This window comes from Durio zibethinus, chromosome 14, assembly GCF_047325235.1.
Source record: "Durio zibethinus cultivar Kanyao isolate XHJ-2024 chromosome 14, ASM4732523v1, whole genome shotgun sequence".
Classification (NCBI taxonomy): Eukaryota; Viridiplantae; Streptophyta; class Magnoliopsida; order Malvales; family Malvaceae; genus Durio; species Durio zibethinus.
Window position 1 is genome coordinate 18,284,599 of NC_143175.1, and position 12,338 is coordinate 18,296,936.

The window sequence follows — 12,338 nt, forward strand, 5'->3', positions numbered from 1 at the left end:
AATATAATAAGTTTAATATACATATTATACACGACATGATATTATTAATACGTATATAATTAATTAATTTAAACATAACACAAATAAATATAAATAATATGGATATACACGAATAGACACAATTAAATACGAATATACATGAATAGACACGACTAATATGAATATATATAAAATAACACAACTAAAATAATAAATAATTATAAACTATTCATCATTTATAACTTAATAATTTTGATATATTAATAATATAAAAAATACTTATATATTAAAAAATAAAAAAAAATTAATACTTATTTAATATATATTTAATACATATATATTTTTTAAAATTTTAATTTATATTACATGACTATATTAATTTTTAACATCAAATTCAAAACAATAGAATATAAAAAATTAAAGCATAAAATAATGTATAGTAATATTATTAATATTTATATTATATTTATATTATTAATATAAAAAATAATTTTATAATAATTATTAAATAAATATTATAATTAAATGTTTAAAATAATTTTTATATGATATTAAATAGCTAATTAAACATCATAATGAAAATATAAAACATTTAAATAATATTTATATATTTATTTAAATTAAAATAAATATAAAAATACGATAAATATATTAAACATGTTAAATGATACTCGATAATAAAATTAAATTAAACGTATTATTTATCTTATATCACGTATTGAGATGTGTTAATATGTATGTGATACTAAATTATTTTATATCAATATACTAAACATAAAATATGTTTTTTTAAATATATATACAATTTTTTTTATATCATTTTTATATACATCGGTATTTAAATTTATCAAATTTAATTATAATCCTAATAAACTCATGTATAATAAATCATTCAATAATCAAATAAATAAATTAATCAATAAATCAAAACATAATTAATTAAGTTTAATATAAAATTAAAACAAATTCATACACAGTAAATCTTACTTTTTCCTTAGATGATAACCTTTTTTTTTTTTAAATTTCCTTCTTTTTAGGTCCGCAGGCTCAAAACGTAGTGCGAGCCAGACAGCCAGTGCTGATTCCTGACATGGAAATCAAGCATAACCAATCCAACGCGAATTATTAATTTTTTTTTATCAAAAGAAAAAAGAAAAAAGCCAAAGATATTTCCAAGCACCTTCCTCAGCCAACCTACGTCTTTTGCATTCTTACTCTTTTCTCTGAAACTTCACTTTTCTGATGTCCTTTTTCTCTTTCCTTTTGATAAATTAGTAATTTCCCATCACTTCTTCTCTCCATTTTTTTCTTCTCAGTTTTGCTTCTCTCTTCTTCTTCAACCATGGCCTCATCTCCAATCAAAGAAGGTAATACAGTTGACTCTACTTTGACCCATCTCTAAATTTTCATCATCATATATCTTTATTTGTTCATCACATTTTTTTTGGTTGTAAAGGTTGTTCCTAATCCTAGCTTAAAAGTTCACTTTTTGATTCTGGGTATTCATTCTTTCTTCAAAATACTTAATGGGATATTTTTAAAACCAGGAAATTAGCATAATTCAGGGGAAAAAATATGTTTTTTTTTCTATTTTTAATTGGATTTTAGCTTGACATTACTGTCTTAAAGAATATTGAGTATTATGGACCTTAAAGAATTTAGACTAGCTATTAAGTTTATATCTTGATCCATTAGAGCTTAATTGAATGGAAAAAAGATATGGCATTTTGATGGGAAGTAGTTTTTTTTTTTTTTTTTTTTTTGTGTGTGTAATTTTACAGTAGTTTTAGTTTGAAATTGAGAATTAAGTTGAAGCAACGGAAGGTGGCATCACTTTTGTGATTGATTCATTGATAGGTGCTGAAAAAAGAAACTTTTTTCTTACCTGCTCAGTTTCTGGGGGTTAGTTGTATCATTTCTATGAAGGATTATGAAACAAAATTGGGATTAGTTTAATAATTATTTTGATTAATGATTGGTTGTTTAGATGGAGAGAGGGATTTGGAGAAAGGACTAATGGCTTCACAGCTGAGTCAGAATTCCCTCGTGGAAGCATCACCAACACCATCTCCATCCTCAAAAGCAACAGCCTCAGCCCTGATCCTATCGAATCCTGGCAAGCATATTGATAGGATGGGCAGTAGCCTCACCGGTTCCAGTTCCGGTATCACTGAACACTCAGCAACACCATCACCCTCCTCTACAGCAGTGGCCCCAGCTCTGGTCCTATCCAATTCTGGCAAGCGGATTGACAGAATGTCCAGTAGTCTCACCAGTTTCAGTTCTGGTACTGCAGAACCCTCAACAACACCATCACCAATGTCTACAGCAACAGCCCCAGCTCTGGTCCTATCAAATTCTGGCAAGCGCATTGATCAGGCAAGCAAAAAGAAATATGTGAAGCAGGTAACAGGACGCCATAATGACACTGAGCTGCACTTGGCAGCACAGCGTGGTGATCTATCAGCTGTAAAGCAGATTCTCGCTGACATTGATTCACAGATGATGAAGACTGCAAGTGGGGAAGATTTTAATATGGAGGTCTTGGAGATACAGGCAAGTGTTGTGAATGAGGTGAATGAGTTGGGGGAAACAGCCTTGTTTACAGCTGCAGAGAAAGGGCATCTTGATGTTGTCAAGGAATTGCTAAAATACTCAAATAAAGAGACCATTACTAAGAAGAATAAATCCGGGTTTGATCCCTTGCATATTTCTGCGAGTGAAGGGCACCATGGTAATGATCTTGTCCTTTTGGGTGTGTAATTTTGTTGTTGTGTTGTTTGATTTCAATTGGTTGGCTGAGTTCTTTAATTGTATATGAGCAGTTCTGATCTCAGTTCTTGCAAAGATGATGATAAGTAAAAGTACTGGTTCAAGCGGGTGTCAAAACTGCTGAATAATTTTGACAATTAAGCTATGTCTGATGGCATGGAAAATGTAGGAAGAAGGGAGGGGAAAATTTAGAACCCAAAGAAATGAACTACTTTTTCTACACTGCCTTTGATTAATGTCATCTACAATGTATATCATACTAAATTCAGTTTCTTTTAACAAGTTTTTTGTTAGCAATAGTAAAAAAAAAATGTTATGGTTATTTGGGAATAGAAGTTGTTAAAAGCATAGGGCTATATATGTTCTCCTGAACTATGTAGGTTTTTTAGTTGACAATTGCTGGCTTATAGTAGTTTCGGAACAACATAATTTCAATATAACAGTAATATTATTGATTATGAAAATGCTTGCAAAATGTTTAGGGGCGTAATATTTGTGCCTTACCATTTATAACTTCCTCTGGGAACAGTCTACCACCTTACACTATTTATCTTATTGTGGCATTTATTTTATATACTTTAAACAGCTTGTTATGATTATTAACTTGTAGGTTGATTATGATGGACATACAAACCTAATTAGGTTTTTGATTTGTTTCTTTACAATATGAAGACAACAAATTCAATATCATTATACTAATGAAAGGGTTATTGCCTTGTGCTATGTGATTAGTTGAGTAAGCAGATTGACTAGGCATCTTCCTCTTTCAACTTCAGAACTAACTTTCATCATTCTGTTTTGTGTAATATGGATTAGATAGTGAAGAAATAAATTCCTCATTATTAGTTTGCTTTTCTACAGGCCAGTTGTGTAATTTATGGTCCTTTTTCGTTGTGTTTTATAGATGCTAGGCTGGAACAGTGACCCTGGTTCTTTCCTTGCAGCAATTGTCCAAGTGCTGCTAGATCATGACCCTGGTCTATGCCAAACATTTGGGCCATCAAATGCAACCCCTCTTGTCTCTGCAGCCACTAAAGGGTATACGGCAGTAGTCAATGAGCTGCTGTCAAGGGATGGAAGCTTGCTAGAGAGTACCAGATCAAATGGGAAAAATGCATTGCATCTAACTGCTCGACGGGGGCATGTAGATGTTGTAAAAGCTTTGCTTAGCAAAGATCCCCAATTGGCAAGAAGAACTGACAAGAAAGGGCAGACCGCATTGCACATGGCTGTTAAAGGACAGAGTTGTGAGGTGGTGAAGTTGCTTCTGGAGGCAGATGCTGCTATTGTAATGCTTCCAGACAAGTTTGGTAATACAGCATTACATGTAGCCACTAGGAAAAAGAGAACAGAGGTACAACTGTTCTCCCACTCCCTTTTCATTTCTTGCTATAGAGGTAGAAGCACATTTTTCATTGATGCTGCATACTTTTTATTGTTATAAAATTTATGAAAATTTCAATATTTTATGAATAGTTTAAATGGTCAGTGGCAGATTGTATTGCAATGCAAGTTTATGTTCATTAAGACCCTTCCACAGTTTTTGCAGCAGCAGCATCCTATAAATGGTTTTACTAGCATGTATGCAATGTTATAAAGACAAAACTAAATGTAGAGAGAGATAAGGTTGTCATGTATTTATGTATTCAACTCAAATTTTCAGTTCCAAATATTGATTTATTTAGTAAATGGTTTGTAGAAGGTTTATTTTGATACCAATTTAAAATCACTCTATGTGTTACTGTTGTGTTACCTGACTGTATGATTTCGTAAGCTAAGCTTTCTCTATTATTATCCATCTATTGGCTCCTCCTCCTATGACTGTTTATATATTACACGATCATTTTTACATGTACCTGTAATCTCCTATAGTTAGTGTCATTCCTTACAGTTTCATAGTAGTGAATCTTCCCATTTCCTTGCAGATAGTGAACGAGTTGTTGTCCCTTCCTGATACAAATGTCAATGCACTCACCAGAGACCATAAAACAGCCCTTGACATAGCCGAGGGGCTTCCCCTCTCTGCAGAATCCTCAGATATAAAGAGTTGCCTTTCTCGCTATGGTGCTCTCAGAGCTAATGAACTGAATCAACCAAGAGATGAATTGAGGCATGCAGTGACCCAAATTAAGAAAGATGTCCACACACAGCTTGAACAAACCAAACGAACCAACAAAAATGTTCATAATATTTCAAAGGAACTTAGAAAACTTCACCGAGAAGGAATCAACAATGCCACCAATTCTGTGACTGTGGTGGCTGTTCTATTTGCAACTGTTGCTTTTGCAGCTATATTTACTGTGCCTGGAGGAGATGAAGATAGTGGAGTTGCTGTGGTAGTAAGCTCTAGTTCTTTCAAAATCTTCTTCATCTTCAATGCTATTGCTCTCTTCACCTCTTTGGCTGTTGTCGTTGTTCAAATCACATTGGTTAGAGGTGAAACCAAAGCAGAGAAACAGGTAGTGGAAGTGATTAACAAGTTGATGTGGTTGGCTTCTGTCTGTACTTCAGTTGCTTTTATGGCCTCCTCTTATATTGTGGTGGGCCGTAGACATAAGTGGGCAGCACTTTTGGTTACAGTTGTAGGGGGTCTGATAATGGCTGGGGTTCTTGGCACAATGACTTATTATGTGGTGAAATCCAAGAGGACTAGAAGGAAGAGGGGTAAGAATTCAAGGAGGAGTGGATCCAACTCTTGGCATCATTCTGACTTCACTAATTCTGAAGTTGAAGTTGATAGGATTTATGCCCTCTGATACCTCTGGAACAGGGGAAGTGGAGATGAATGTTAAAAATTACAAAACAGATCCCAATATGCCATATATTGGATTTAAATAAAAATAATACCTGTTTGGCCTCTGCCCGGTCGTTGGTATATGCACAATGCACATCTACTTTCATGACCATGGCTTGCGAGGTACCAAGTAATTTGAACTACTACTAGTTCTTCGAAGGCTTTTTTGTTTAAGGAAGAAAGAGGAATGAGGAAATTGGCAATTTGTTTTATGTCCTTTGAGTTTGTTTAGTGCATTTATTGGTAGAGCAAGGGTGGCAAAAGGCATGATCAGTTCTGGTTTTTAAGACGTTATCATGTACCTAAATGGCTATGCTTTTGGCCACGCTTGTGATTCTTTTCATGCAAGAAATGGAGCTCATGGTTTTCACATGCCTACAATATCAGCCTGAATATTACTCAAGACATCTGGAGCTAATGCTCAAAAAACTGCATCAGTCTCGGTTTGATGGGTTCATACGATTGTGATATTTTAACTCAATAGTATCAGCTTTTATTAAAAGCCTAGCCTTTGAAATGTATGAATAATCGTTCTAGCCTTTGAAATTTGTTTCAGTGTTTTTGGTTTTCATATGAATTTTTTGTATCCTGTGAAGGGCAAGAACACTTGTGTTCATCGAGAGGCAAACACATTATTATTATTTATTTTTTTTGGTTAATAAAAGTTTGATGTAAGAAGATTATTTAGTTTTCAAGTAAGAAGAAAGTATATTGTAATTGACAATTTAATATAAGTGATGATAGGTTGTACATTTGAAACAGAATTTGAACTTAAAAACATTTTTGTCTGAGGAGGAGAATTTTAATCAATTGTGTAAACAACTTGTTAGTAGATAAATTCATTATTTCACGTGTGAAAAGGGCTCCCTGCCAAACAAATTTAAAGGGAAATGGGATTGAAAAATATGATTAGAAAAAAGAATATCTTCTTTTGGTTGACAAGTTTGAACGATTAAGACACGCAAATAATTGCAACACACTGAACCATTTATTCGTGTATTATTATTGGCATTTGTTTATATAAAATCCGCGCATTTGATTGAATAATTATATATTTATTTATTTATTTTTAATTTAAAAAATTAAATTTGATTCTTTCCTTAAAATTTTTAAGGATTAAAAATATTTTTTTGTATATACGAGAGAAAGATTGAGATGATTCGAAGTTGAATTATTTGAGGGAGGCTGCGTGAATTTGGGACGAACTCGTTTGTCACATAAAAAAATAAACTGATAATTAAACTGTTAGGAAGAGCAGCTATCTTCACCTATAAACTAAAGAGAGACTCTTTTGTTTGAGGTTTGGACTGGGCTTGATTTCAAATTAAAGACATAACCGCAATGATAAATTGGACTCAAGCTCAAGTCAGCCAAATTTCTTAACACATTACATTATTATCGGATATATTAATTGTTATTTTTCATACCCAAAGTCTCATATAAATATTGTTCTTTTTGAAATTTTAGTAATAAAAAAAAAATTTCATGTTTGACCTTATTTTATTTTAAATATATTATTAACTAATTCTAAAAAAAAACTAATTCTAAAAAATTTTGAATGAAGAAATTGTTAAACATATTTTTATAAAACATTAATTTAATAAAATATTTAAAATATCAATCATCAAAGTTGAAAATTTTTAATATAAAAAAAAAAAAATCAAATCAGACAATTTTGCAGTTGATCTAACTTTTGGAGGCAAGGAAATGAGTCTTTTCCTGCCAAGAGCTCGTCTTTCTTTTCTTCTGGACAGTGTAAAATCTCTAAACCTGATTTTTTGTAAATAATTATCATTGGAAAACAACTATGTATATCACCCAATGCTATCTTCGGAGTCATATACGTAAAAAATTATATAAAAAAAAAAAGCCGCAAAAAACCGAATTTACTGTGGTATTTTTTTTACAGGTTTAAGCTGTAATGACTTTATATCATTGGAATTATTAAAAAAAACTATGAGAATTCTTAATTATGGTATTAAATGACTTTATATCATTAAGCTGATTGTGATAGACAAACAAAACAACCCAATGTGACTAATTATGCATTGCAGCAAGCAAATTGTATTTGCTGTCTTTCCTTTCTTTCTCCTAGAGACATTCAGGGAAGTTGGGTGGGAGAAAGTTTCTTATTACATGCTTATCAAAGACCTCTTTGTGCTGATCAACATCAAATTAGCCTTTTTTATTCTTTGGCTCAAATCCTGTCAAAAGTCTGGCTGACATGTTCTCCTTAGTTTAAGGTTTGGTAGACCCACTATGAAAATGGATAGAAGAGAAAAGCAGCCCACCTCAAAAGGCTGTTTGCCTGCACTTGAAGATTTTCACTTATATTTATATTGTTGATTGTCCTTCCTTTTCTCAACTTTGTTGGGTTGTTATTGCAAAGTTTATCAGTGTGTACATGGTGTCGATCCCAACTTTTGTCATATATATTTTATGTCAGTTTTTAGGCCTTTAAATGAAAAACAAATTTTCATTTAGATCAAGGCAATTTCAACATATTTTAATGCAGGCAGGTGTCTCTTAATTGTTCTAAAGAGGCAGAAACAGGTAGGTTTTTGCAGTCACCGACATGATTAGTTCTGTTCTATTTCTATGATGATTGTTTGGAACTGAAATAACATTGACCTTTTGCCTAATTTATGATTACTTAGCAATATTATATACTTCAGGCAAACCATGGCGCCTGTAGTATAGTTGATGGGAACTGAGATTTTTCTACTCCTTACAACTTACAAGTAAGCATATGAAAAATTATGGCATTTTGAATGTGATTGGGAGGAGATTTATTTTCTGCCTTCTTTTCTTGTCACAATTTTGAAAATGACAGTGAAACTAGCCCCAGGGAACTTACATGGAAACAATCTGAAATCCATCCTGAAATCCAGGACCCATGTTTTGTTATCTGTTTTTCTCTTTTTTTTAAAAAAGAAAAAAAAAGGACTTTTTACTAATAACCATTATTGAATTTGTCCGTTTATGGAAGCTTATGATAGATAGAACCTTTCAGTTAAATGAATGGTTGAAAAGATAATATTTATCATTTTCAACAGTTTGAATCTAGAATCTGCTTTACTTTTTATTATATAGGTGAATAGAGCCTAAAATTTTGCATAGTATTATCTGATTGTAAAGTTGTACAGTGAACTTATAACTTTTAACTAATGCAAAAGTTATCTGATAGGATTGCATTATTTTTGAAGAAAATTAGATAAATAAAATGATGTTATCTTGATTTATTATGATGTACCAAATTCCCTGTGTTTTTGCATTATGAAAACTGAATTTTTTCTCTAACTGAAACTTTCAGATGTCAAATCTGCAAAGTGAAGCAAATATGGCAAAAGGATGGTTGTCCTTACTTAATCCTAATAGTGAGTCTTGAATTGACCGGCTATAGATTCATTTCATCATAAAAAATGGCTACTTGCACAAGTTTGATGTAACCATGAGAGATATGAATTGAGATTGTGTGAGTTCTTTGTTATTTAAAGGTTACCTCTGGCTACTTGCAATAAGAGAGATTGTATTAAGCAAACTTTTATTGTTAATTTCTAGGAATTCACTTATCATTTTAGGAAACTTCTATAAAACTTTATGGTCTAACAGTTCAAGACCATTGTTCAGAATTTTCAAATCTTGTTCTGATTCAAAGCATAGCCCCCATCAAAATTAATTATGAGATGGAAAAACAGAACAAGAAAAAAGAGGAAATCGATAAGCATCAGAAACAAAACTAAAATCTACATCCTATCATGGTTCTCCCTATCTCTCTTTTCAGCCCCTGCAAAGGTTTGGCCTCTCTTGATCTTCACAAACTGCAATACAGGAAGCTGACAATGAGTAGAACTCAACTTAACTAACAGTCTTTCTTGACCTCATCAACTGCTGAGACTGCTTGCAATGTGCAATTGCTCCCTGAATTGGACTCTCAGTCTCTAAATTCACGCTGCTGCTTCTTTTAAGAAATTGCAAGTACTGAAAACCATTCGAGTCATTTGAGCAGGAAGATGAAGAAGAGCCAGATGATGAGGAAGTGGAAGAAGACTTGTTTGTTGAATGTCGTTTGATAGCCAGAGAAAACGATCTCCTATGGCGATTGGCATTGTTCTCAGTAATCTTTTTTTCGTCAAAACTTCTCATTACAGCAGTTGAGATTTGATATTTGTCCTGATGGATTTGCCCGAATGGATCTTTGTTTCTTGATTTCATGTATCTATCCAATCTTTCTTTCGCTTTTGAAACTGACCCTTCAGCGGCAACTTTTGCGGCTGCACAGGACTCATTTGAACAACCTGTGTCAAACAAAGATTTCAGATAAGCCCTGGAAGCCTTCAGTTTTGAACCAATGGAGGACTGCTTGGTCAGCTTAAACTTTTTGGTCCAAGACTTCTTAGGGTTTTCACCAATGCAGCCGCTTACTTGTGTTAAGCACTCAAAGAAATACTCTTCTGGATTCAGCTCTCTACTAACGTGACAGAATTCACAAGGTGAGATATTGCAGGATTCAAATGGAGTGCTGGTTGTTGTAGGTGTTGTGACAGTAGAGGTTAATGGGGTGCTATAGAATTCTTCGAAGTTATCTTTCCTGTCTTCATAAACAGAATTCGAATTTTGCAGGAGTTTTTTGACCATTTGCAGCCGTGGAGGGAGGTGAAGTGGTAGAAGCTTACCTTTGTAAAAGAGCTCATCAGCCGGGGAAGTTATGGGCTTTCTTTCCATGGAGACTGAAGACATTTGGAACTCAAACTCTATTGGGTGTGGAGGAGAGCTTATGGAGTTGCAGAAGAAGTTGGAGTATGAACTGACTTCCATGTCAATGTATTCCTCATCTTCAACCTCATTTGTTAGGAGGCTCACTACTGCCATTTTCAGGAATTAACGTAATGTTTATGATAAACTTCTCTCGCTTTCTAAGTGGAGGATCGAGCTGAGCTTTGTGAGAGAGGGGTGGAGTGCACTCTTTAAATTGTTGATGCTGCCAAGTTATGACAAGAAAATAGCTTACGGGTAATGTTTGAAAATCTTCATGTGCTTCCAAATATTAAATTCAAAACATTGAATCTAAAGTTTAGCTTTGATGATTTATGCAATCATTTTTAAGAGTTGATATTTAGTAAGTTTGAGATTCAAATTATAACATTTATAATCTTTTTTACGAAATTTTTTGAAAAAACTAAAAATAAAAATTCAAAATGTTATGGAAGTTCTTGTGACGGACCGAACCTCATTTATGCTTTTTTTTTTTAAACTTAATATTTTGATGGCTAATTCCTCATTGCTTTTCATTAAAAAAAATCGCAATAAATTGATGGAATCCTTTCTTTTGATACTTAATATATATATAGAGAGCACAAAAAGAATCATTAATGATTTCCAAGCTCAAATGTATCAGCTTTTTTATCATGGGGGCTCAGCTTACTTGTAAAGCACTGTAGCTTACATCATTAACACTTAATTATTTTTTGGGACCAAAAGCTACTAGCTTTTATCGTCCTTATCACAGTAAGTAAAACTATGATTAAGATCCTGCAAAATTAATAGACTGATTATCTGCTATCATTATTTTTAATGATCTGATTTTGATTACCACAATGCTTTTAATCTTTCTATTTTCATGTGTATGCAAAAATTTTTGTCATGATTATTCAGAAGAAATGCTGTGATCAGGGGAGGGGAAGTGGGATAAATATTAGATGTGGGTCATAAAATATCTCACTGGTAGTCCAAATCCTGGAAACCATTTTCTAATTTATGATCACTTGCCATTTACTCAAAAGACAATTAGATATTTTTGGAATCTGTTAGCCAATTTCAAATTTGAAAGTAGCCCACATTTCAAAACCAGGTTTCCAGCATTATTCATCAGCATAATATTATTATTGAATAGCTTCTGTCTGTATCTGTGCCCCTTTTAGGAGATAAAACAAAAACTAGAATAAAGTTCCTTTTGCTAATTAGTAAAATAATACCTGATCAAGAGCTAAAGAATCACTTTTCATTACATGTTTTTACAACTTTTACAGGATTCCAGGGTTTGTTTTTCCCTTTGTTTGTGTGCATTATTTTCATTGGAAAATTCATACCCACAACTTTTCACTTTTCACTGATTGTCTCCGACATGATTCGATATGTATGCATTTTTTTGCGATCAGAGCTATTTTCACGTTTTGTTGGAACTTAATTCTATTTTCGAAGGATGTTAAAATCACACTTTCTCACGTTGCACTCTCCAGTTCATTCTTTTGAGTTGTTAATCTATCTTTAGTTTTTTTTTTTTTTTTTTAGGTTTATATTTGATGCTATGTCATAATATAGATTTTTTTACCCTAAAATGACATAAATAGTTAAAAGGAAAATAATGAAAGAGTACTGCATGAGTTGTTGACTTCAACCAAGAAAACAACACATGATCCGATATTTCATGATGGGTGGGAATTAAGGGAGGAAAATGTGGATGAAATTCCCTGTGAAACACGAGACTTTCCCTTTTTCTTTTTTGCTTCATCTTCACTTTTAATACACTCCCCACATTTAACCACTAAACAACATCCCAAAAGGGATCATTTTCATTATTTCCCCCCCAAAAAAATCTAAACAGTTTAGTTTAAGAGTAGTTGTATTTCTATTATGATTTATGAAGAAACAAACATAAGTAGACACATTTCAACTACTGTTTCTAGCTAGTCTTTCCAAGTCTTTATCGGCCATATTCAAAGCACCATCATGTGTATTGTTATGAATCAAGGGAGATTGGGTTCTTTTTCTATTTCGATTAAGATTAATTGTG

The 12,338-nt window shown here is 32.7% G+C and overlaps 1 protein-coding gene and 1 pseudogene across 1 annotated transcript; one reads left to right on the forward strand and one right to left on the reverse strand.

The window, feature by feature from the left end:
- The first annotated feature begins 1,033 nt into the window (after window positions 1–1,033).
- LOC111294190 (ankyrin repeat-containing protein ITN1-like) lies at window positions 1,034–6,353 on the forward strand. The gene is made up of 4 exons (XM_022887412.2): window positions 1,034–1,346; window positions 1,967–2,713; window positions 3,696–4,105; window positions 4,677–6,353. The coding sequence occupies exons 1-4, from the start codon at window positions 1,322–1,324 to the stop codon at window positions 5,505–5,507; spliced, it is 2,013 nt and encodes a 670-aa protein (XP_022743147.2). The 5' UTR covers window positions 1,034–1,321; the 3' UTR covers window positions 5,508–6,353.
- Window positions 6,354–9,066: 2,713 nt separating this feature from the next.
- Window positions 9,067–10,633, reverse strand: LOC111295368 (putative membrane-associated kinase regulator 4 pseudogene; annotated as a pseudogene).
- Window positions 10,634–12,338: the final 1,705 nt, after the last annotated feature.